The 27,079-nt window shown below is 38.2% G+C and overlaps 1 protein-coding gene across 1 annotated transcript in view; it reads right to left on the bottom strand.

The window, feature by feature from the left end:
• CLNK (cytokine dependent hematopoietic cell linker) overlaps nt 1–27,079 on the bottom strand; it is a 99,908-nt gene that overhangs the window by 39,176 nt on the left and 33,653 nt on the right. The window contains exons 8-11 of the mRNA XM_020992077.2: nt 22,119–22,146; nt 16,015–16,033; nt 14,072–14,150; nt 2,657–2,697 (exon numbers count right to left, since the gene is read on the bottom strand). Coding sequence (XP_020847736.2) covers nt 2,657–2,697; nt 14,072–14,150; nt 16,015–16,033; nt 22,119–22,146 — 167 coding nt within the window. The remainder of the gene's footprint in view (nt 1–2,656; nt 2,698–14,071; nt 14,151–16,014; nt 16,034–22,118; nt 22,147–27,079) is intronic.

The raw sequence follows: 27,079 nt of genomic DNA, 5'->3' as shown, positions 1-27,079 counted from the left end.
ATTATTTATACAAGATGTTGTTGAGAAACATTTTTAAAAAATAGAATAATTAATTTCACAGTTCATAGTTTGTAGAATACTTTGAAAATGCAAAATAATGTGTAATAGAACCATAAAATCATTTGACCTAGAAGAAACCTTAGAATATAGAATATTAAAGTGGAAAGGTACCTCAAAGGTAACCTAGTCCAATGAGAGGACATTGAGATCCAAAGGGTAGAAATCACTTGCTCAATCTCAAACAAGTAGGAGCTAAGTTGCTGAGCTGGATTTCCCTCCCTTAGTGCTTTGCCTGGCACATTTCAAAGCTGGTTTTCATTGTCTGGATTGCTTATGGTTTTTATCTAAAATTATCACAAACCAGACATAACTATGAATCATACCAAAGCAGTATTTCAAGTTGCATAATATATTTGGCCCCAGAAGACCTATTCCATATGGACAAGAGAAGAAGCATATTTAGGAGATGAAAATGGAGATTACTGATATATCCTTTCTCTTCTTGTGAGTACTTCATAGATTACTTTATAATTAAAAATATTTCAATTTTTTGTTGATGGTCCATTTTTTGTTTTGTTTTGTTTTGCTTTTAGGCAATTGAGGTTAAGTGACTTGCCCAGGTCACATAGCTAGGAAATGTCAAGTGTTTGGTCTGAGGTTGGATTTGAACTCAGGTCCTCCTGACTTCAGGGCTGGTGCTCTATCCACTGCGCACCTAGCTGCCCCCTATTTTTTTTTTTTGCCTGTTCAACAGTGCTGCTCTAGCAGTAGTAGTCTGACTGTATGTGGATAATTGAACAGGAAATATGGAAACCAGATCACTATTCAGTAATTTACTGTATGTTAAAACAGGGGCAGTTGGGTGGCACAGTAGATGGAGTGCTAGGCCTGGAGTCAGGAAAACTCTTCTTCCTGAGTTCAAATCCAGCCTCAGACACTGATAGCTGTGTGGACCTGGGCAAGTCACTTAATCATTTCCTCAGTTTGCCTCATCTGTAAAAATGAGCTAGAGAAGAAATGAGAAACAGCTGCAGTACCCAAATGGGGTCATGGAGGGTCTGATATGACTGAACAACATATGTTAAAACATAATCAATTTCTTTTTTTGTGAGTTGTCACTTTATTTTCCTCCTTTTCACTACCTCTTGACTCTGAAAAGTGTTTATGACACAAAGTATGGGGCTGCTCTCTAGTCCATGAATCTTTGGTTTCTAATATTTCTTACTCCTGAACCATGTTTTCCAATATATATTTTTACACTCCTCCCATTTGCCCACCTTTGCATAGAAAGTCATAACATTTTCAACTGTATATTCATTTAATATGAAAAGTCTTATAGCATTCTTGGCAGATTTTTCTGTTTTATCCTTTGCAATAGATATTGGCATACAAGCTGCAATTATTTTCACAGTGGCCTTTTCTTTTTTGCAAATGCTTATAATGAATATTGCAACATATAGTGACAGAATAGCCCGTGACTTGACATGTCTTCTTGTCTTTGGATACATGTGCTAAAACCACCTCCACTCTCTCCTTTGCTTCTCCAAGGAAAGCATGGGAACCATCCTTCCATTTAGCTGAACTGCCTTTTCTCCCAGTTTCATTCATATAAAGATGTCAAAATTGCTATAATTCAGTTCCTCTCATAGTACTCCCAGTTGTTAGTCATTGGACGAGGAGCTGACATTGGGAATACTAATGCTTAATATGTAAAGACAGTCTAAAAACTATGTGATCTTCTTAAAAAGCTAGCATCCTCTGTCCCCCTTTTCTCCTTTCTGTCTCCATTACTTTAGAAGCAGAACACCCCATAAGACTGATGGATATTTCTATTGATGACATAGGCTGATCCTCAGAAAGCAGATGTAGGACCACACTTGGAATCTTTCCATGATGGCATCATCTGCCAAAGTTGGTGCTCTGCTAGCATATGCTTTGAGACTCTAGAAGTTTCTAGGTCAGATCACCAGGAAGAACAAGGCCCTGAATGATGCGCTAGAGTACACAACATGGCAGCTCTATCTACTATGCCACTCAGCTGCCCTTATTTTTTTGCTCCTATCTCAACATATAGGAAAGTAATGGGTAGTGATGTGGTTTCTACGTTTCCTGCTCAGTTATCTACATGCAGTCACAAGGTGGTGTGCTTGGAGGGAAGGAGTGGTCTACTAAGATGAGAGAAAGGGGCACAGGGAGAGACTGACAGCTACCTATAATTACTTTATAACAAACTCAGAGCCCCCGACTACTCCAGTTCCAGTCTTGGGCTCTCTGCTTCTGCAGAGTTAAGCAGGAGGGTGACTCAGAATGCCAAATCATAGTGGTTTAATAAGAGGTTCTGGAATTTAAATCAGAAAGCCTAGATTTCAATTCTTATTTCATCATTTACTAGCTGTATGATCACAAGCAAGCAACAGCACCCCTCTGAATCTCCATTTCCTTTTCTGTAAAGGGGGGAGACTGATCTTTGAACTACCTTCCTCATAGAGTTGCTGTTACAGAGTATAAACTATGTGTCACTATCTAACTGTAGGCTGTGCAAGCTGCCAAGATCAAATAATGAGTGAATAAAGAGGGAGAACAAAGCTCCATTATACACACTTGTGTGGTTAAGATTATCTGTTCATTTGGTAGTTTTTATATGAAGTGATCTTACCTTTGCCTTGAAAACTTGGGTCAGCCATCATAAACAGAGAACTAAGAGGAAGATTTAGTTAAAGGTAAAGTTAGTGTTATCCTGGAAGCATAAAATATCAAGTGAGGAAATCAGGGGACCCAAACCAAGAAAACATCTTGAGGGTCATTATTTTGAAATACTTTTTCTTTCATGTAAGTTCTTTCTCTCTTATCATCTTCAAAAAAAAAAAAGTTGGATAATAACCAGCATAAAGGGGATTTCCCTGACGTCTTAAGCTGACATACTCTATAGGTCTTTACTTTCGATATCTAAATTGATCTTATTTCTTCCGCCTGTGGATGGGGGCACATTTGGCCATGCTAGGCTTGTGCTTCCACCAGACATACATATGGATCAAAGCAGAGAAGTGCACAGGGCTAATGGGGATTTGGGAGTTGTCCCCGGAAAGATGTTAGCTGAAGATGTGGGAGTGGATGAGATCATCAAAAGAAGTAGCTGTAAGAAAGATGGAAATGACCTTGACCTCCCCAATCTTATAGCAGTCTGTACTTCAATTATAATATGAAAGGCTATAGTTAAAAGTGCACAAGACTTGGATGGGGGAGACCTGAGCTTGAGTTCTGTCTCTGTCCTTTGCCTCTTGTGTAATTTGAACAAGTTATTTCATCTAAGTCTCAGTTTTCTCATTTGCAAAATGGAGATAAACAAGCGTTTATGAAATACTTACTGTGTGTCATCCAATGTGCTAAGCACTTTTTACAATATTTTCTCATTTGATCCTCCCAACGACACTGGGAAGGAGGTGCTATCACTATCCCTCTTTTATAGCTAAAAGAAGTAAGGCAAATAAGTGACTTTGCCCAGGGTCACCTAGCTAGTAAGTTTCTGATGCTGTCTTTGAATTCAGGGATTCCTGACTGCAGGCCCAGGGCTCTATTCACTGTACCACCTACCTGCTTAATAGTACTTAATGTCCTCCTGTAGTTCACAGTTGTTATGAAGATAAACACTTTGTAACCCATATAATACTTTAGGAATATGTGTGGTTATTATTCTATTGAAATTTGTATCATGTTAACTGTGTGCACCTCTTTTTTTCTCAGACTGGAAATGACATGAAACATGTCTTGGTCATTTTCTTCCTTCTCTCAATTTACCAGTTACTGCTCTTTTTCATTCAACAGGTATTTGTTAAGTATTTGTTACAATGCATCAAAGCTCCTGCTAGGCACTGGTAGGGAGTGGGGGGTGGGAGAAAAGACAATCACTAAGAGGGTTAAAATTAAGTGTAGCTTACAGATCCCAAGAGAAAGAAAGCTTGAAAAAAAAAGAGCAATGTAATAGTCGTAATTATTTTAAACAGATTCTAACACTAAGTTTAAAACCCAAATGAGACAGGACTTTATAGGGATTTTTTTTTTCATAATTGCTCTCTTGAGATATAATTTCACTATGATCTCCCGTGTCATCTGGCCTTCAGTGATCTGCTCCAGCACTTAAATTAAACTGACATATGATCTAGAAATGTGTTTTTATTATTGGCTAGTTCTTTGGCTTAATTAAAAAAACCCCAGCCCAATAAACATACCGTATATTTCTGGTTTCATTATCCTAAAAAGAGACCTGGAGTAACAATGTGCTTATTGTAGATTCAAATGCTAGCAGTTCATACAATCACAAAAATATGGTCTTAATTCTATCTCCCTCTTTCATTACAAACTTCTATTGATTTCAAGACCCATGATCAAAAGGAAAGAAGATAAAAAGATCAGAACCCTTTTTCTTTTTTCTTTTTTCATTTTATTAATTTATTTTGATTTATCAACAATTACTTCCATATGCTTTTGAGTTGAAAATTTTTTTCCCCCTTCCTCCCCCCACCCTCCCCAAGACTGCGCACAATCTGATATAGGCTTTACATTTACATACCCATTAAATATATTTTCACATTAGTGAAGTTGTAAGTAAAAATTAAAACCAATAGGAGGAACCATCAGAAAGATGAAACAAAACTCAACAGAAGGTAAAAATAAGTGATAGCGATTTGACTTCCATAGTTCTTTCTTCGGATGTGGACAGCATTTTCTATCCTGAGGCCTCTGGACATGTCTTAGATCCTTGTAATGCTGAGAAGGGTTCAGTTTAACAATATTAGTCATTGCATAACGTGGCTGTTATTGTGTACAAAGTCCTCTTGGTTCTGTTCACTTCACTCAGCATCAGGTCATATAAGTCTTTCCAGGTTTTTCTGAAGTCAGCCTGTTCATCATTTCTTATAGCACAATAGTATTCCATTACATTCATATACCACAACTTGCTCAGCCATTCCCCAATTGATGGGCATCCTCTCAATTTCCAATTCTTCGCCACCACAAAAAGAGCTGCTATGAATATTTTTGTACATGTGGGTCCTTTTCCCATTTGTTTGATCTCTTTGGGATATAGCCCTAGAAGTGTGCTATTGCTGGATCAAAGGGTATTCACATTTTTGTAGCCCTTTGGGCATAGTTCCAAATTGTTCTCCAAAATGGTTGGATCATTTCACAACTCCACCAACAATGTATTAGTGTTCCACTTTTCCCACGTCTTCTCCAACATTTATCATTTTCCTGTTTTGTCATGTTGGCCAATCTGATAGGTGTGATGTGGTACCTCAGAGTTGTTTTGATTTGCATTTCTCTAATCAATAATGATTTAGAGCATTTTTTGATATGACTATAGATGGCTTTAATTTCTTCATCTGAGAACTGTCTGTTCATATCCTTTGACCATTTATCAATTGGGGAATGGCTTGTGTTCTTATAAATTTGTCTTAATTCTCTATATATTTTAGAAATGAGGCCTTTATCAGAGAGAGTGGCTGTAAAAATTCTTTCCCAATTTTCTACCTTCCTTCTAATCTTGGTTTCATTGGCTTTGTTTGTGCAATTTAATGTAATCAAAATTATCCATTTTGCTTTTCATAATGTTCTCTATCTCCTGTTTGGTCATGAATTCTTCTGTTCTCCATAGATCTGATAGGTAAACTATTCCTTGTTCTCCCAGTTTACTTATGGTATCAGCCTTTATATCTAAGTCATGAACCCATTTTGACTTTATTTCGGTATATGGTATGAGATTTGGGTCTATGCCTAGTTTCTGCCATACTCTTTTCCAGTTTTCCCAGCAGTTTTTTTCAAAGAGTGGGTTCTTATCCCAGAAGCTGGGGTCTTTGGGTTTATCAAATAATAGGTTACTATAGTCATTGACTACTGTGTCTTGCATATTTAACCTATTCCACTGATCCACCTCCCTATTTCTTAGCCACTACCAAGCAGTTTTGATGATTGCTGCTTTATAATACAATTTAAGATCTGGAATTGCTAGGCCACCTTCCCCTGCATTTCTTTTCATTAGTTCCTTTGATATCCTTTTGTTTTTCCAAATGAATCTTGTTATTATTTTTTCTACCTCTATAAAATAATTTTTTGGTAGTTTGATCTGGTATGTCACTGAATAAGTAAATTAGCTTAGGTAGGATTGTCATTTTTATTATATTAGCTCGGCCTACCCATGAGCAACTGATGTTTTTCCAATTATTTAGATCTGATTTTATTTGTGTGAAAAGTGTTTTGTAATTGTGTTCATAGAGTTCCTGGGTTTGTTTCGGAGGTAGACTCCTAAATATTTTATAATGTCTACAGTAAGTTTAAATGGGATTTCTCTTTCTATCTCTTGCTGTTGGGCTTTGTTGGTAATATATAGAAATGCTGATGATTTATGTGGGTTTATTTTATAGCCTGCAACTTTGCTAAAGTTGTTTATTATTTCAAGTAGTTTTTTACTTGATTCTCTAGGATTCTCTAAGTATATCATCATGTCATCTGCAAAGAGTGATAGCTTTGTTTCTTCTTTGCCTATTCTAATGCCTTCAATTTCTTTTTCTTCTCTTATTGCTAAAGCTAAGTTTCCAGTACAATATTGAATAACAGTGGTGATAATGGACATCCTTGTTTCACCCCCATCTTATTGGAAATGCTTCTAGCCTGTCCCCATTACATATAATGCTTGCTGAAGGTTTTAGATAATGCTATTTATTATTTTAAGGAAGACTCCATTTATACCTATGCTTTCTAGTGTTTTTAATAGGAATGGGTGTTGTATTTTATCAAAAGCTTTTTCTGCATCTATTGAGATGATCATGTGGTTTCTGTTGGTTTTGGTGTTGATATGCTCAATGATGCTGATAGTTTTCCTAATATTGAACCAACCCTGCATTCCTGGTATAAATCCTACCTGGTCATAGTGTATTATTCTTGTGATAAGTTGCTGCAATCTATTTGCTAGTATTTTGTTTAAAATTTTTGCATCTATATTCATTAGAGAAATTGGTCTATAATTTTCTTTCTCTATTTTGACTCTTCCTGGTTTAGGTATCAACACCATATTTGTATCATAAAAAGAATTTGGTAAGACTCCTTCTTCACCTATTTTCCCAAATAGTCTATATAGTATTGGAATTAATTGTTCTTTAAATGTTTGATAGAATTCATGTAAATCCATCTGGCCCTGGAGATTTTTTCCTAGGGAGTTCATCAATGGCTTGTTCAATTTCTTTTTCTGAGATGGGGTTATTTAAGTATTTTACTTCCTCTTCTGTTAATCTGGGCAATTTATATTTTTGTAAATATGTATCCATTTCACTAAGATTGTCAAATTTGTTGGCATATAGTTGGGCAAAATAATTCCTAATTATTGTTTTAATTTCCTCTTCCTTGGTGGTAGCTTCCCTTTTCATTCTTGATACTAGTAATTTGGTTTTCTTCTTTCTTTTTTTAATTAAATTAACCAAAGGTTTATCTATTTTATTGGTTTTTTCATAAAACCAGCTCTTAGTTTTATTTATTAGTTCAATAGTTTTCTTAATTTCAATTTTATTAATTTTTCCTTTGGTTTTCAATATTTCTAATTTGTGTTTAGTTGAGGATTTTTAATTGTTCTTTTTCTAGTTTTTTTAGTTGTATGCCCAATTCATTAATCTCCTCTTTTTATTTTATTTATGTAAGCATTTAGAGATATAAAACTTCCCCTAAGAACTGCTTTTGCTGCATCCCATAGTTTTGGTATGTTGTCTCATTATTGTCATTCTCTTGAATGAAATTATTGATTGTTTCTATGATTTGTTGTTTGACCCAATCATTTTTTAGGATTAGATTATTTAGTTTCCAATTATTTTTTAGTCTATCTTTCCATGGCCCTTTATTACATATAATTTTTATTGCATCATGATCTGAAAAGGATGCATTTAATATTTCTGCCTTTCTGCATTGGATTGTGAGGTTTTTATGCCCTAGTACATGGTCAATTTTTGTGTATGTGCCATGTACTGCGAGAAAAAAGTATATTCCTTTCTATCCCCATTCAGTTTTCTCCAGAGGTCTATCATACCTAACTTTTCTAATGTTCTATTCACCTCCTTAACTTCTTTCTTGTTTATTTTGTGGTTAGATTTCTAGTGCAGAGAGGGGGAGGTTCAGGTCCCCCACTAGTATAGTTTTGCTGTCTATTTCTTCCTGTAACTCCCTGAACTTCTCCTGTAAGAATTTGGATGCTATACCATTTGGTGCATATATGTTTAGTAATGATATTACTTCATTGTCTATGGTGCCTTTTAGCAGGATGTAGTTTCCTTCCTTATCTCTTTTGATTAGATCTATTTTTGCTTTTGCTTTGTCTGAGATCAGGATTGCTACCCCTGCTTTTTTTACTTCAGCTGAAGCATAATATATTCTGCTCCAGCCTTTTACCTTTACCCTGTATGTGTCACTCTTTTTCAAATGTGTTTCCTGTAAACAACATATTGTAGGATTATGGTTTTTAATCCATTCTGCAATCCATTTGTGTTTTATGGGAGAGTTCATCCCATTCACATTCACAGTTATGATTACTATCTGTGTCTTTTCCTCTATCCTTTTCCCCCCTTTATGCTTTTCTTTCTCCTTTTTCCTTTCCCCCTTCACTAGTGTTTTGCTTTTGACCACTGCCTCCTTCAGTCCCTCCTCCCTTTTATTATCCCTTTCCCTTTTCTTCCCCTTTACTTTTACTGCTTCTTCCCTCCCTTCTTCCCCCCTTTTCTTTCCCCTCCCTTTTCTTTCCCCTTTTCCCTCCTACTGCCTATAGGGCAAGTTAGATTTCTATACCTAACTGATTATGTTATGCCCTTCTTGAGCCAAATCTGATGAGAGTAAGGTTCAAACAATGCTCCCCCCCTTCCCTCTGCTGTAGTAGGATTTTGTGTCTTTTCCTGTAGTGTAATTTACCCTTGTCTTCCTCCTCCTTTCTCAGTACATTTTTTAAAGGCAATCGGGGTTAAGTGACTTGCCCAGGGTCACACAGCTAGTAAGTGTGTCAAGTGTTTGGTCTGAGGCCAGATTTGAACTCAGGTACTCCTAACTTCAGGGCCGGTGCTCTATCCACTGCGCCACCTAGCTGTCCCTCAGTACATTTTCTAAGATCAGATTGATCCACTTATTTGGATCCGTTTAACCCAGTTGATTAGATTTTTTTTTATCATTACATCAAAGTCAACTAATATCCACCCTCTTTGTGTATACTCCTTTAACATGGTGTAATAACAGTACAGTTCTCAAGGATTGCAAGTGTCATATTCCCTTGTAAGGGTTTAAACAGCACCCCCCCCATTAACAACATATTTTATCTTTCTGTCCCATTTACCTTTTTATTTCCTTCTTGAGTCCTGTACTTGAAGATCAAATTTTTTGTTGAGCTCTGGTCTTTTTATCAGGAAAGTTTGGAAGTCTCCTATTTTGTTGAATATCCATCTCCTCCCTTGAAAAATGATGCTCATTTTTGCTGAGTAATTGATCCTTGGCTGCATTCCAAGCTCCTTTGCCTTACAGAATATCATGTTCTGTGCCCTGTGGTCTTTTAATGTAGAAGCTGCAAGGTCCTGTGTAATCCTGACTGTGGTTCCATGATATTTAAATTGTGTCTTTCTGGCTGCTTGCAGCACCTTCTCTTTCATCTGGTGATTTTGGAATTTTGCTATTATATTCCTTGGCGTTGTGAATTTGGGATCTCTTTGAGGTGGTGAGCGGTATATTCTTTCTATGGTTATTTTGCCTTCTGGTTCTAGAACTTCTGGGTGGTTTTCCTTTATGATTTCCTGAAAGATACTGTCCAGGCTTTTTTTTTCATCATGGTTTTCAGGTAGTCCAATAATTTTTAAATTGTCTCTCCTGAATCGATTTTCCAGGTCAGTTGTTTTCATCTATTTTTTTCATTTTTTTGTTTCTGTTTGACTGATTCTTGCTCTCTCATAGAGACATTAGTTTCCATTTGTCCAATTCTAGTTTATAACAGATTGTTTTCTTCTGTTAGTTTTTGTACTTCCTCCTTCAATTAGCCAATTGTGTTTTTTATGGACTTGTTTTCTTCAGTGTACTCTTCTGTCAGTTTTTGTCCTTCCTTCTTCAATTGGCCAATTGAGTTTTTTTAGGGACTTGTTTTCTTCAGTGTATTTTTTTTTCCAATTGGCCAATTGTATTTTAGAAGGACTCTTCTACCTCTCTCATTTGACTATTAAAATCCTTCATGAGCTCTTCTAAGAAGGCTTTTTGTGCTTCAGACCAGTTCATATTCCCTTTTGTTGTTGCAGATATGGGTTTGTTAACAATGTTGTCCTCTTCAGAATTTCTGTCTTGATCTTCACTCTTCTCATAATATGAATCTATGGTACGTTTCTTTTTACTCATGGTGTTTCTTTATTCCCTGGCCTTTAAAGAGATTGACCTCTCATGCTGGGGAACAGAGGGCACTGACCCAAGCTTCTTGTATTGGGAGCCTATGTCTTGGTCACTGGCTTTGTGTGCTGGGGCCTCTTATGTTGGCAATTGGAGGCTGTAGGTTTCTGGTAGCTTACCTCGTGTTGGGCTGGAATCAGCAAGGCTGGAACTTTCAGGCAATTCTAGGTTGCCTGCTTTTCCTTTCCTTTAGCTTTCTTCGGCTCCTTTTAGATGGGTGGTGCAAGGTGTTTATCTGCCTGGGGCCCCCTGCAGTGTTGTCTCCCTCGTTTCTGCTAATGCACTGGGAGATTCCTTTGTGGTAGAGTGCTGAGGCACCTGGTGGTTTTCTGAGCTGATTTCTACCGGTTTCCACCACCCTCACTGAGGCACTCGAGGTCCAGGTGTTGGTGTTTGCCTGTTCTACCACCTGGGCTTCAGGATTTCTTCACAATTGGAGGCTGCAGGGCTCTGATAGCTCACTTGGTATTGGGTTGGAACCAGCAAGGCCAGGGCTTTAGGAAGCCTTTAGGTTGTTTTCTTCACCTCCTTCAGATGAATGCTGAAGGGTACTAGATACATAATCTTATTAAAATCAATTTCAATGAATTTTTTTCCTTTATCTCCAAATTCAAGCAAACAGATATTTATTAAAGCACCTACTATGTGTGATAGACTCTGTTATGCACTGAGATTACAAAGATAAATCAAAATAGTCTCTGCTCTTTAGGAACTTAGATGAATTCAGAACAATATCAGGAGGTAAATGTCCTTTGAGAAATGATTGAACATTGTAGTGCAAAAAAATGATTTCAAGTAATAGGTGATGGTATTATAGTAATAGCTTATGTTTATATAGTGCTTTAAAGTTCATAAACTACTTTCCTCATTAACTCCCTGTCAAACAATTTTTACAAGTTTGGAACCTGAGACTATCTGGAATATGAGCCCCCTAGAATCCTGCCTTAGATTCAAGGTGATTTAGGGGTCAGTGCCTACTCAAAACCATGATTCACGAGCCCCAACTGGTTTATTAACTTCTACCAGCCATCCAGGAGACAGAATAGTCCAAACAAAAGCTTTTTAATCAAGCAGTATAGCAAATATGGTATATGGCATCCCATAGATTTTCATAAAGCCTGTAAAGGGAAGCATAGACCAGGGGTGGGGAACCTGTGGCCTGAAGGACACTTGTGGCCCTCTAGGTCTCAAGTGTGGCTCTTACAAAGGAGCCTCCAGGTTACAGGTTCTCCACCTCTGGCATAGACTATGTGTGTACCTTGGCCATTCAAGACAGGGAGCACAGTGGATAGAGTGCCATGACTGGAGTCAGGAAGATGTAAGTTCAAATCTGGCCTCAAACACTTACTAGCTATGTGACCCTGGACAAGTCACTTAATCCTGTTTGCCTCAGTTTCCTCATCTGTAAAAATGAGTTGGAGAAGGAAATGGCAAACCACTTCAGTATCTCTGACAAGAAAACCCCAAATAGGGTCACAAGGAGTCAGAGATGACTAAAAATGACTAAACAACCGCAAACAGTGTATTTCCTGACTCTAGGTGCTTTCTATTTGTGTTCTCTCTGTGCATGTGAATTCTTTGGTCACTAATGTTCTCCCCATCCTCTGGCTGGCTCATTAAAATAAACCATCATCTGGGACTCATGAACTATAGTTTTGAGTAGGAGTGCCCCAAGTTCCACATAATTTTTATTCCTGTTTTATAGGTGAGGTGAAAGACCCACATGGCTAGGAAGCATTGGAAGTCTGGCTTAAGGTCAGGTCACCTCAGGCGAAGTCCGCTGCTGTTTCTCTTATCCCAGGCTTCAAAGCCAATTGGGCATTTCCATCTTTTTAGTCTTGTTTCAAAAAGAACTGGCCTTTTCAATGTTGGCAAAAATGTTTGGGAAAGAAACAGTTTGGTAGAGTTCTATGAGGCTGTCATTTTCTTAATAGTGAAATTAAGTTATCCTGTTCAATTTTCAAAAAGTCTTCTGGTTTAAGGAAATCTGATACTATTTTCATGGGGGAAATGGTTATAGCTCAAATAGATAATTTTAATTCAAATAAACACATATTCAATGCTACCATGTGCCAAACATTGTGCTCAGTACTGTGGCTACAAAGACAGATATGGTGCAGGCCCTGCTTTCAGGGAGTTAGCAATCTCATTGGGGACTAGAGGACAAAGACACACATAGCTGGAACAGAAAGGACAATGACAGCAATAAAAAATACACACTAATGTCTAACACAATATTGGAAGAAGTTCGAAGAAGTAGAAATCGCTTTCACCTGGGAGAATTGAAGGAAGACCTGGGGATCGCTTTGTGGAGGTTAAATTTGGATGTTGGACTTTAGAGGAGGGGAGGGACTTAGAGATGGGACAGGGAGAGGACATTTCAGGTCTAGGAGTCCCAGAGAGGCTAAGTCATCTGCCTGAGGTTACCCAGGGAGGAGGGGGCAGGAGCAGGATTTGAACATAGGTCCTCTGACTCTAAGGCCGGCACTTTCCTGTCTGTATCATGCTGCATCTATAGTATGTGTTATTCACATGTGAAAATGGGATAGTCTTACTTGATCGAGCTATCTCCCTTATATGATTATTGTGAAGAAAGTGTTATGAAAATCTTAGGCATAGGGTTAAAGACTGCACCTGTGATTTCAATGTTATAGGGAACTCCTTGAATGAGGAAATCCTTTCTACTAATATAAGTAAGCAATTTCTCTGCAGCTTAGAGCCTCCGAGAGTGGCTTGGGGCACTAAAGGGTTAAAAAACTTGCCCGGGGTAACATAGACAGGATGTATGAAAAGCAAGACTTAAACCCAGGTCTTCCTGACTCCAAGACTATATGTCATACTGCTTCTGGTCTATAAACCTTCATGGTGCTATATCATATCATTTGTTATTAACATTATTACTGCTCCTCAAAAATCCTTTTCTGATGCCTAAATATTTGAAAGAAAAAATTAAACACATTGATCAATGAAATGACCAACCAGGAGGATTCTAGAAGACCAACAATAAAAATCCTATCCACCTCCATCCCATCAGGAAGGTGATGGGCTCAGGATGTAGACTGTGATAGGTATTTTTTGGCACAACCAACATGGGAATTTGTTTGGTTTGATTACATATATTTGTTACAAGGGTTTTGTTTTTGTTTTCAGTGTGTATGTGCAATTTTTTTTTTTGGAGGGGGGTTGGGGGAGGTAGGAAAGAGAGAAAATAAATTTATTAATTGAAAAGACTAAAATTTAATTAAGAGTTAAAGACATTTCCAATCTTTCTTACTCCAATTGCTTAGTGTTAAAGAACACTTAGTCCTTTGAAGAAGTGTGTGTGTGTGTGTGTGTGTGTATGTCCAGCTAGACGACCTCTGAGTCCTCAGAAGCCCCATATTAATCACCTATATTATAGCAAGGAAATTCAGTGAGACTGACTTTAATAACCACCTTTCCTCATGGCTTTCTAGGGCAGGCAACCATCACTAAAGCTTTCTGTCTCCTTCCCCTTCACAATGTAGATGTCCATAGTTGTTTTTTTTTTCCCCAGTTCTTCTCATCAAGCATTTGGCACATAATTATGAGACACTGTAAATTCTCATGATCCCACAGGCCATAATCCAGGAAGGGCATTTTCAGGTCCTACCTGGCAACAGGAACAGAATGATCCTTCAGATGATGCTGTGTTTGGCAAGGCAGAACAGGCCTCTTCAGGTGATCTGGAACTTCATAAACAAATACAATTCCATCCAAATCACAAATGACAGATGATTAAGTGAAATTATAGAGCACATGGGAGATAGTATAATTTTGACCAAATGCAATTCATATCTCATTGGAATAGCACCTCCAGCTTCTGGCAGGTCTATGGAGACTCTAAAACATCCATTCGAAACTCCCCTTGACTCCTGGGCCATAGGCAATAGACATCCTTAGCTCCTAGATGCTTTAGGATTTTTTTTTTCCGACAAGTGTTCCCTAAACTTTTTTGGTCCAAAACATACATTTGGCCTTGCTAGGGAAGGAGTATTATGCTAACTTGAACTCAGTGGTCTCTAAGCTTTGAAAAAAGGGTCTGCACTTTTAAACTGGAGAAGAGAGGGCTTGGAGGCTTTGTGATTACAGCTCCTCAAATATCTGAAGAGACTTCATATGTCAGATGAAATAGAACTATTTTGCTTGGCCTCCAAGGACAGAAGTAGGAGCTATGTGTGGGAGGTTCAGGGAGACAGATTTTTGCGACAGTTTACGGGAGAAATTCCTTACCAATTAAATCTATCCAACAATTGAATGGTCTGCTGTGGAGGTGGGTGAGTTCCCTGTCACTGAAGGTGTTTAAGCAGAGGAAGGATGCCTATTTGCTGGGGATATTATGGTTCAGTTGTTTCAGTTGTGTCTGACTCTTCATAACTTCATTTGTGGTCTTCTTGGCAAAGACAGTGGAGTGCTTTACCATTTTCTTCTACAGCTCATTTTACAGATGAGGAAACTAAGGCAAACAGGATTAAGTGACTTGCCTGGGGTCATGTAGCTAGTAAGTGTCTGGGGCCAGAGTTGAACTCAAGTTTTCCTGACTTCAGGCCTGGTGCTCTATTCACTGTGCCACCTAGCTGCCCCAGGGATGTTATAGAAGAGATTGTTTCCTCATTCAGGTTAAAATTGGAATAGATAGCCTATCTGATCTTTTCTAGTTCTAAGATTCCATGGTTTTATGAAAGTCTCTGATCCCTGTTCTCATATGATTAGGGGAAGAGAAGAAGATGGTACCTATGTATAGATTCTTGCAAGCAAGGGGTGGGGAGATTCCTTTATAGGAGATTAGCAATGGTGGGAAGCTACCTTTGACCCTCACATATAATGGGAAGCAAGAGAGCTAGTAACAACTAACCTCTGTCCTCTTGCAAGTTGGCCTGCATGTTATCTTTAGTGAGGGTGCCACAGATTTCTGATTTTATCTTGTTGTTCAAGAGTCCAGCCAGCTGTTTGTCCACTCTACCACACTGTCTCTTTGCTTACACCCCTCTTCACACCCCCAATTATACCTCCCTACCTCCCAACCCCCACATTATATACCCTTTCCCCTTCCACCCTAGCTATCACTACTTTCACGATATCAATAGAATGTGATTTAAAATCTAACCTATTGACAACAAAAGGACCTCATATCTCTATGAGGATCAGAAGTGTGGTGGAACACTAGCTTGGAAACTGTCTGAAGCAAAGGAAAAGAGCCCCTGAAGCTGGAGGCTCTCTGAAGGTAAACATTTGAATGTGGCCAAATTGTTTAAAAGTAGGAAGTGAATAGCTGGGGTCTAATGATTCTTGAGTTGTGTAAGACAAAGTTGAAACTAATGGATAGAGTATGGGTTTTGGTATATGGGTAAATTTTAATTTTGTTTGCCAACTCTTTCTTTACATAGATTAGAGCTGGTTGCACACTGAGCTCTAGGGATGCAAAGACAAAGTGACACACATATACAGGTTCTTCTGTGATTAAAATAATGAATAGGATTCCTTGACCTGAACCACTAATAATCCAAGTATGGAAATGTAAGAAAATATTATATCCAAATAATATAATGAATGTACCTTTATTTCCTTGATGCACCTGTATAGAAAGAATCAGAACAATGATGCTGAATGACTCACAAATAGAAATTCCCAGCAGATTCAATAATAGAAATTTGAAAATACATAGGTAATAGAAATATTATTCAATAATAGGAATTTCAGAATAGAAATAATAAAATGAAAATTCAATAAGAGAAAAAGAGTTCAGACAAAACTGACCCAGACATATTTTTATAACCAGGCAAATTGTCCTGGTTAAGAGAGATTACTTTGGGAAGAAAAGTGGGTTAGTCATTTTGATTCCTAGTATCTCCTTTCTGATAATCATTAATTGGGCACCTTAGGGTTTCTAAATGCTTTATAATTGACATGTACTTTCATTTAGAATTTGTAACCTTAGGCTTGGAGTTCCCCACATGGATGAAGTTAAAAAATTTTCAAAATGCAGATCGGGTGAAAAAAAAAAAAGAAAACCCTCATGCCTTATTCCATTCCCTGAAGTAAGTTTCATACTATAAATTGAAATGCAAAATCTTTGATGTGACCTTCGTCTTTTGTAGTGGAAAGAGCCCAAGACTTGGCTTCAGAAGAGCTGGGCTCTAGTTTTTGATCTTTCACATACCAGCTGTATTACCATGGAGCCTCAGCATAGTTCAGCAGAAATAGTGCTCAATTTAGAGGTAAAGTAACTGGGTTCAAATCCTACATCTGCTAATTATTAGCTTAGTGATCAAGCCAATTAATTTCTCAGGACCTCAATTATAAAATGAAGGGGTTGGATAAGATGACCTCTAAAGCAGAGGTATGAAAAGTACAGCCTGTACCACTCCCAAGTGCCACAGAACCCAATTAAAATGTAATTGGGAAATTATAATATAATAATTGTAAATAAATAAATTTATTATTAAATAATAGTGAGTATAGAATTAGTAAAATAAAATAAATAATAAAAATAAAATGGAATATTGTTGTTGTTCAGTTTTTTCTGATTCTTCATGACTCCATTTGGGGTTTTCCTGGCAGAGATACTAGAGTGATTTGCCATTTCCTTCTTCAGTTCATTTTACAGATAAGGAAACTGAGGCAAACAGGGTTAAGTGACTTGTCCAGGGTCACACAATTTGTAAGTGCCGGAGGCTGGATTTGAATTCATGAAGATGAGTCTTTCTGACTCCAGGCCTTGAGCTCTACCCACTGTGTCACCTAGCTGTCCTACAATGGAATCTATGATATTAATATGTGCTTTTCTCAGACAATATATGAACTGCAGGTATCCTCATGGATGATTTAGTGGCCCCCATTTCTGTTTGAGTTGGACACCACTGCTCTAACATATTCATTCCAGCTCTAAATATAGGAATTATAAACTGGATTCAACAAGCAAAATACCCTCGGCAGTGCTTTATATACTTTGTCATCAGTAGTTGACATTAATTTTACATTTGCTGAGGATGAACACAAGACTAATTGCAGTGAATGGAGTATATTGGAAATGCTCTATACTTGCTGTACGATAATGGGCCAGTAACTGAGTCTCCATGACTTTCACACAGTCCATTGAAGCCAAGTGCTGTCTTGGGAGTCAATGAGAATTGTGTCTACATTCCAGCTCTTCTCACTTTTATGGTGAAATTCCTCAAAAAGGCCATCTACAGTAGGTGTCTCCACTTCCTCTCCTCTCCTCTCACTCTTAACTCCCCTAACTTTGACCTCATCATTGCACCAAAAGTTACCAGTTGCCAAATCCAAATGCCTTTTCTCAATCCTCCTTCTTGATTTTTTCTGTAGCCTTTGATATTGTTCATCACCCTCTCCTCCTTGACATTCTCTTCTCTCAAGGTTTTCAGAATACCACTCTTTCCTTATTGTCCTCCTACCTATCAGACTTCTCCTCTGTCTCCTTTGCTGGATGCTTTTCCAGATCACACCTTCTAATTGGAGATGTCCTGTGGGGTTCTGCCCTGGGCCCTCTTCTCTTTTTCTTCTGTATTATTTCACTTGGTGATCAGCTCCCATAGATTTAATTATCATATCTATGCTGATGATTTTCAAATCTACCTATCCTGCCCTAACGTCTCTGCTGACCTCCAATCTCACATCTCCATCTACCTTTCAGACATTTCAGATTGGTTATCCAGTAGACATCTTAAACTGAACATGTCCAAAACTGAACTCATTATCTTTCCCCTCTATGCACCTTTCCTATAACTGTAGAGGGCAGCCCCATCTCCCAGTTCCTCAGGCTCACAACCTAGGTGTTGTCTTCAACTTCTCACTATTTCTTATTACTCCCCCCTCCCACCCCTTGCCCCATAGCCAATCTGTTACCAAAGGCTTTAGATCTCATCTTTGTAACATTTCTCTACCATACCCCCTTTTCTTCTCTAATATTGTCACCACTCTGGTACAGGTCCTTATCACTTCATATTTGGATTATTGCAACAGCCTGATGTTAGCTACCTGCCTTAACCCTCTACCCACTCCAGTTCATCTTCCATTCAGGCAGCAGAGGGATTTTCTTAAAGAGCAAGTTTGATTATGTCACCCCACCCCTCTCATCCTCCGTTAAACTCTAGTGGCTCCCTATTGCCTCCAGGATCAAATACCACATTCTCTGGCATTCAAAGATCTTTTTAAACTAGCTCCCTTGCCTTTACCTTGCTAGTCTTCTTATCCCTTACATGCACTCTTTGATTCATTGACACAGGAGTCTCCTCACTGTTCTGTGGACAAAATACTTCATCTCTTGGCTCTGGGAATTTTGTCTGGCTATCCTCCATGCCTGTAATGCTTTCTCTCCTCATTTCAGCCTAATGGCTTTCCTGGCTTCTTTTAAGTCTCAGCTAAAATCCCATTTCCTATAGGAAGCCTTTCCCCAAATGTTGCTAATTCCAATGCCTTCCATCTTTTAATTATTTCTTATTTATCCTGTATATAGTTGGTTTGTACACATTTATTTGCTTCATGTCTTCCCCATCAGACTGTAAGCTCCTTTCAGTCAGGGACTGTCTTTTGCTTCTTTTTGTATCCCCAGAGCTTAGCACAGAGTCTGGCATGTAGTAGACACTTAATAAATGATTATTAACTTTTATTTACTGCCATATGACTTTGAGCAAGTAATTTCTCTTTTTCTGGCCTCAGTTTTTTTCACCTCTAAGATGAGGAGGCTGGGCTAGATGGTTCTAAAGTTTCTTTAAGCTGTAAATCCAATGGTGTCCTTTTAAAAATTATTGCCTTATTAGAAATAACATTTAACATCAATATAAACAACTAAACTTGCTTATTAACTTTTAACATTTAATTTAATTGGTTTCAACACAGGTATGGTTACATTTTTCTAATCCCTCCCTCTAAGGACTCATCACAATTTTTCTTGAATCATCATCATTCACTTTTTATCATATGACCCATAATTATTATGTACTCTATTCTTCTGGTTCTTTTTTTTTACACCAAGGATCATAAAGATCTTCTCAGATTTACTTATATCCCTCATAATTTTCCTTCTTAATTATATTATAAAATCAAGCCTAGATGCAAACTGGCCATTTGTCCCTAGGCAAGTCACTTAAACTCTATCTACCTCAGTTTCCTCAACTGTAAAATGGGGGTCATCATAGCACCAATTATATATGATAGTAGGTACAATATTTTATAGTCATATCTCCTCACATCTGCAAAGAAGGGAGGGAGGTGAATTTTGTCAATTTTTTTTTCTGGATCCAAAGCTTGTGACCAAAGACTTTTTAAAAAGGGACCAGGATTTTTCATACACACACACACACACACACACACACACACACACACACACACACATGCACACTCACTTAAGGTGTTTGCTGGGGCCTGTGTACATTTACATTCGTAGCTAGTTAGTACAAAGGTTAAGATACACACCAAATTAAAAAATATGTCCTGCACAATGTCCAAGGAGAAGATGGAGTCTCTATTATTAGAGGAATTCTCTAGATGCTGCTGTCCAAGGAGAACATTGTTCTAATTTTATCAAGTCCTGGGAGCACTGCAGTACCAGGTACTGCCCGAAGTGCTGAGGATACTAATATAAGAAAGCAAGACAGTCTCTGCCCTCCAGAAGTTTCCATTCTAATACAGGTCTTCCCTTAACATAATAAAGGTTCCCCAACACAAATAGGACAGCTAGAAGGGATAAGGTGGGGAAAGGTGGGGAGCTGGGGAGGGAGGAACCTGTTGTGGTATGGACATGACCAAGAACTGAGAAGGAAACCAGAGTCAGACAAGATAAGGCAAAAGGTCTCTGATTAGAGCCCAGGGTGGTTTCAGGGGCTAATTGTGCCCCTTGACCTCATCATTATCACTGATGGGAGAAGCCAGAGCTAGGCACCTCTTCTCACAAGCCTGACCAAACGTTATGGTGTGGAGGAGTTGGAAATGTTAGCCTGGGTGGGAATAGTAAGAAAGTGAAGTGGAAGCCTGGATCGAAGCAAAATAAGGCAAAACCTTACCAGTCAGAGCTCAGGGTGGTTTGGGGGATAGAGTCAATGAAATCTACCATCATTCAAAAGAAATAATCCTAGTTATCCACTATGGAAAAATAAAGTGGATAAAAATGTGTATTGCCCAGGTTATGCTGTGCTGTTTGATAACTCATTGAACTAATCCAAGAGCATATCAGAATACTAGTACATTAATCTATCTTGGATGTATTGTCAATCTGCAGTATTGACAATAATAGGAGCCCAAATTGAACAGGATTAAGAAATCCTATTTTACTGCCCTTGGAAAATTGTACAGTAATTCTAATGATAGCAACCTGCTTGCTGCTACAAAAGCCCATCTTTTTAATGTAAATATTCTCCTGTTGATTCTCTGTAGTTGCAAATTACAGAACACCATGATCTCAGAAGAATCAAAATTACAAGAGACTTAAGGAGCAATGGAAACACACACAGTGGACCCAAGTAGGCTGCAGTGTAATCTGAATGGTTATTTATATGTGAGAAATGGGATAAAAGACATAGTCAAGTTTATATATGATTGAGAAAAGAGATGGGTTTTGGTCTGCTTATAAGAATAAGTGATGGAAAACCCAACTGCTGCACTGGTATTCATGAAATATTGAAAGAATCAGCTCAAGTGCATTGGTGAGATACTCTATGTAGATTCTGCAAAAAAGATGTAGACAAGATTTGTACTAGGGATAAAAAAGGATGGAGGTTTTACTATATGTACCAGCTGCATTAGTATTACCCTGTTATCAGTGTAGATCGATGATATGTTAAGTATCCCTGAGACAATAGCTTCCCTTTTTTTGTTTTTTTATTAATAATTTCTATTAGTCAGCAAGCATTTATTAAGTGCCTACAATGTGCCAAGCACTGTGCTAAGTTCTAGGGATACAAAGAGAAGCAAAAGACAGTCATTGACCTTGAGGAGCTCACAATCTAACATGCAAACAATTATATCAATGGTATGTATGCAGAGTATTGGAGATAATCAACAAAGGCAAGGCGCTAATGTATAGAAAAAGGAACTTAACTGTAGTTTTATGAACCATAGACATTATAACTAAAACTCTTGGTCCTAATTGTAATACTGTGCAAACTGTAGGACCACCTTTCCCAAAATGCCTCATTAAGGTGACTCTTTACCTCATTTCATAGAATCAGAGAATGTTGGAGATGGATGAGTCTCTGGAGATCTTCTAATGTAACCCCTTCATTTTACAGCTAAAGTAACAGAGGACTTGAGAGGTTAAATGACTTGTCTCAGGCCATGTAGTCCACACTGGACCCATTGCCTCTGACTCCAAGATTAGGGGTCTTGCCACTAAAACACATTGCCTCTATACTAGCCCTCAACAGATGGTATAATCCATGACTTACACTGAGTTTTGTGCTATGCTGAATAACATCATATGAAGGTTTCCAGTATATTTGATGTGTCTCTTGCTGAAACTTCTGCGACATTGAAGGATATATTTTCTGTTTACTTGAAGAGGTCTGTATTATGTAATGGTATGTTCTCTTTAAATCAGTTTAGTTATAGATACCTAGACTACTGTAAAAGCATGTGCTTTCATAACATAGAATTTGTTCCCCTTTACCTTTTTTTTTATGGTACTGAAGGAGATGGCTACTTACATCGCTTAAATCCTTCAAACTGATCTGTCTGGAAGAGAAAGAAATATATGGTTACATAAAATATTTCATAATAATCAAGCTAAAATTATTCCAAGTCCTTAAAAACTTTGATTACATTTTCATTGCCAAATTAACAACCCTTGGTCAGGGTAGAAATTTATAGCTGCTATATAAAAGTAAAGCCAGGTTATTTTTCCCATAATTTTCTTGGAGAAAAAAGTTATGATCCGCTATAAAAGGTGGTGACAGAAATGAAATTAATCATGAGAAATATAAGATGTCCAAGTTCATTCGTTTGGGAGAATTTTAATACCTTCATCTTTCCTTCTGACATTTTGTTCACCATGTCAAACTTCATTAGAAAAATCATGCCCACTCCTGTCACCATGGTTTTAAAGCTCCTAGTTATTCACTTTGGGGAAGTGTAAATAGTTTTCAAAATGAAACTGTCAAACCAGGCAGAATGGGAATGATAAAATGTTAGAACTCTAAGCGATGCAAGAGAAAAAGATTATTAGGTTCAGTCAGAAGAACTGGGTCTTGCCCCATTTCTGCTACCTACTGGTTTTGTGTCCTTGGGCAAAACAGTAAACAACCTGAGTCTCAGTTTCTCCATATGTCAGAAGTGGATCATAATACTTATATAATGACTCACGTTAGGTTTATAAATGACTTTCCTCAAGTACTGGAATCCATGTTTAGGGGATGAGGGAGGGAGGGAGAGAGAGAGAGAGACAGAGACAGAGACAGAGACAGAGAGACAGAGACAGACCGAGACAGACACAGAGATAGAGACAGAGAAGGAAATGGAAGAAGAGGGAATAGAAAAAATAAATTCAAGACAGACCCCTAGGATACATGTGGGCTCTGGGGCAGGAAAGGGATGATGATATGATGATAATGAACAGAAATACGAGGAGGACTCGTCAGGTAGATAGGAGGAGTACCAGAAGACAGCATTTTTCCGAAAGTTGAAGGATGTCGGTGTATCCTGAAAGAGGGAGTGGGGGTTGGTCAATAGTATCAAAAACTGAAGAGGGATTTCAAAGGCTGTGGCTGGAGAAAGGCCATTAGAAGGACAAAAGTTCAGTCAAACATCCTGCTGTTTTGCCTGTAGAGTGTCAGAGGGAGGATTTGAAAGATATTTCGACTGAAGTGTGTGTGTGTGTGTGTGTGTGTGTGTGTGTGTGTGTGTGTGTGTATGCCCGTGTGAAATGAAATTACAGAACTGGCCAATCATGTTTTAAAGATGCGGAGATTTGGCTTTAAGCTAGCAAATCACATGGGAATCGGAAAGCTCCTCTTTTCTCACACCTTCAATGTCACCCATACAGGGTGAAAAACGATTACTCTAACAGCAGGGAGACAAGGCGACCATAGCCAGTTGACCAGGATGCAGCTGTCTGGCTGACTGCAATTGATAACAGTTGATTTCTAGATGTAAACCAGTCCCTTAACAGAGGCCACAACTTGTTCTGATTGCCCAAAAGCTATTCAGTTTTTGCATAGAGCAAGAGCTTGGTTTTACAGAGAGCAATTCATGTTAAAGTGTTTTACATAGCAGCTGTTGTGGGTGCAAAGACAGAGTGGCTGCTGCTGGTCATGTTGGCTGAGGAGCTAGAACCCAGCTGCCAGTGTCAGGAACCTTTTGTTCAAGATGAAAATAGACCAGAGTGAGACAGTGGCAAAAAATCATAATAGGGTTGTTGGTGCCTGAACTAGAGAGCAATTAAAAGTCAAGACTGCCTAGCAAAAGGCTTTGTTTAGAAAAAGCTAGAATAGTTCCAGTTTCCTTCCTTCCTTCTTTCCCTCTTTCTTTCATTCCTTCTCTCTCTCTTTCTCTCTCTCCTTCCTTCCTTCCTTCCTTCCTTCCTTCCTTCCTTCCTTCCTTCCTTCCTTCCTTCCTTCCTTCCTTCCTTCCTTCTTTCCTTCCTTCCTTCTTTCTTTCTTTCTTTCTCCTTCCTTCCTTCCTTCCTTCCTTCCTTCCTTCCTTCCTTCCTTCCTTCCTTCCTTCCTTCCTTCCTTCCTTCCTTTCTTTCTTTCTTTCTTTCTTCTTTCTTCTTTCTTTCTTTCTTTCTTTCTTTCTTTCTTTCTTTCTTTCTTTCTTTCCTTCTTTCTTTCTTTCCTTCTTTCTTTCCTTGAATTCACAGACTTTTAGAGCCAGAAGAATCTCTAGGAGATCATCATAATGCTATCCTCCTTTCAAAGATGAGGAGGAGGGCTCAGAAAGCTACTGACCCCATGGAGTGGAAAAAGTGTGAGGACTGGAGACATACAACCTAGGGTTTCCTCTTGACTCTGCTATCACAGAGCTGTGTGACATTGAGAAAGTCACTTGCCTTTTCTGAGCCTTAGCCCCCTTGGATGGGATGTTCTCTTAGGTCTCTTCAGACTCTGGTATTTGTGCTCTATGTTCAAGGGTCCCCTTTCTGCTCAAACATTCTATAGTTCTAAAACCAGGAAAGTCAAGATTTAGAGCTGGAAGGAAGCTCAATAGCCATTGAATTCATACTCATATTTAGCAGATGAAGAAACTGAGGCATAGCTAGCAAGTACCTGAGGCAGTTTGAATCCAGGGCTTCCTGACTTAAAAAAAAATAATTCAGTGCCCCATCCACTGGGATACATTGCTTATGAGACAGAATTGCTTATTGATTTCTAAGGGTTTAAATTTCCTCATTGGTAAAATGAGGGGCAGTAGGTGGTGCAGCCCATTGGGCCTGGAATTAGGAAGAAGACTCATCTTTGTGAGTTCAAATCTGGCCTCAGACACTTACTAGCTGTGTGACTTAACCTTGTTTGACCTAGCAAGTCACTTAACCCTGTTTGCCTAAGTTTCATCATCTGTGAAGTGAGCTAGAGAAGGAAATGGCAAACCGCCCCAGTATCTCTGCCAAGAAAACCTCAAATGGGGTCACTGAAGAGTTGGACATAGCTGAAAAATGACTGAACAACAACAACAACAAAATGAAGAAATTGGATTAGATGATCTTTAAGAACACTCCTAGTTCTAAACATAATTTTCCTGGTCACAGCAATGGAATCTTGTCTTAAAAATGGAATAGGGCCTTAGAGTTTAAATTTCCTTTTGCTCTCTGGAATCATCATAGTCAATGTCTTGGCTTATTATGCATCAGTTCCTTTAATGCACTCTGCATTCCTTATATATGACATCATTCCATTTCCTCTCTCAGTGTCTTTGCCCAGGCTGTCCCTCATGCCTGTCATACACTCATTTCGCAATTCAGACTCTTAGCATCTCTCACTCCTTTCAAATCTCAGCTCAAGAGCCGCCTCCTCCCAAATCTATGGCCCCTACTCCCCACAAAAAACCTGGCTGATGGGATTCCCCTAAATTACTATTTATTTACTTTGCATATATTCTAGGTTTATCTATTATTTATTTATCTGTTTTTGTATTGTCCCTCCCCAATAGAGTATATGCTCCTTGAAAATTGGGACTGTTTAATGATTGTCACTGTAGGCCTGGGGACCTTGCTTATTGAATGAATTAATGAATTCCTTTTAATAAATCCATTATGAGAATGGAGAAAGAAGGGCTCTGAATTATTGATTCTAGGCAAAGTTAAATTAACAAGCTATGATTCTTTTCAGCTGGGCAATGGGGTATAAGTGGAAAGAACACTGAGTTTGGAGTCATAGGGCCTAAGTTCAATTTCTGGTTACTTGTTAGCTTTGTGACTTTTGGCCCGTGACTTGTCTTGCCTGTCCCTGAGTTTCCCTTTTTATTTTACTAAATTTTATTTATTAATTAAATTATTAAAATTGATTAAATTTATTTTATTAAAATTAAAGGGTTACTCTAGATGGCTCCTGAGATCCCTTCCAGCTTTTTTTCAGCAGGAATAGGAGAGGTGGTGTAGCACCAGATTGAGAGGCAATGGACTTGTATTCAATTTTTGGTTCTGCTATGCATTAGCTTTGTAATCTTGGGCAAACTCACTGAATTTCAACCAGTATCAGTTTCATCATCCCCACAGTGAAAGGGTTGGATTAGCTGACTTTGAAGGACCCTATGTATAATCCTAATCATATTAAAAGAATCTTGTTTTATAAATAGCTCTGAAAACAAATGGTATATGTGGTTGTGGGTTTCCTAGCTTGGGACTTCTCCCTTTCTCCCAAAACAACAACTCCTCACCCCAACCTTTCTCCTGGGGCTCTGATACAAGAGGAGAAGGCATATGTGAAGTAAGCACAGAGACTCAATGCCCTATGTGGTGATGGCAGTTGAAGATCAAAGATGCTGCCTGTGGAGAAGCTCTAAGGTACTTTCGATCTTCTATGATCTGTATTTAGCACTCAGCAGGCCAATGATAATGAGGTACTAGGGCCTGCCTTTTTTCTCAGCCACCCTCATCAAAATGGAGGGCCAATATATAATCTCTCATATGTGTTTTACAGTTTAGAAAGCTCTTGCATGGTTAATCTTCACTATAACCCTCTGAAGTAGATTCCCATTTTATTGATCAGGAAATTGAGGTTCCAGAGGTTAAGGCCATATGTCCCCCAGTTAGTCAGTTACAGAGCCGTTTTTGGCTAAACAGCCATACCCCAGAAATAAAACTAAGTGCTTCACATAGTGCTAACCACAATGGAGAATAATTACAATTACAGAGAACAAAAAACTTGACTGATTCACTATATTATTAGAAGGAATCTATCAGTAGCTCATATTTCTATAGTCAGTTAAATTTAACATTTAACAAAACACTTTCCTTACTATAACCCTGTGAGGCATGTATTATTATTATTATTGGTGTTATAATATATTATTATAGCATCACATGGGATCTATATATTTATATATCTATAACCCTTTGCAAACTTTAAAGTATTGTGTAAATGTTGGATAAAATTTGTTATTTTTATAATGATTTTTACTATGACCCTCATTTTAATGAGATACCTAGTGGTCAGGTTACAGCACATTATAAGTG

The sequence above is a fragment of the Phascolarctos cinereus genome, unplaced genomic scaffold (assembly GCF_003287225.1).
Source record: "Phascolarctos cinereus isolate Bilbo 61053 unplaced genomic scaffold, phaCin_HiC Scaffold_9;HRSCAF=440, whole genome shotgun sequence".
NCBI classification, from domain to species: Eukaryota; Metazoa; Chordata; class Mammalia; order Diprotodontia; family Phascolarctidae; genus Phascolarctos; species Phascolarctos cinereus.
The sequence above is the reverse complement of the archived record's forward strand: the minus strand, read 5'-3'. Positions and strand labels throughout refer to the sequence as shown.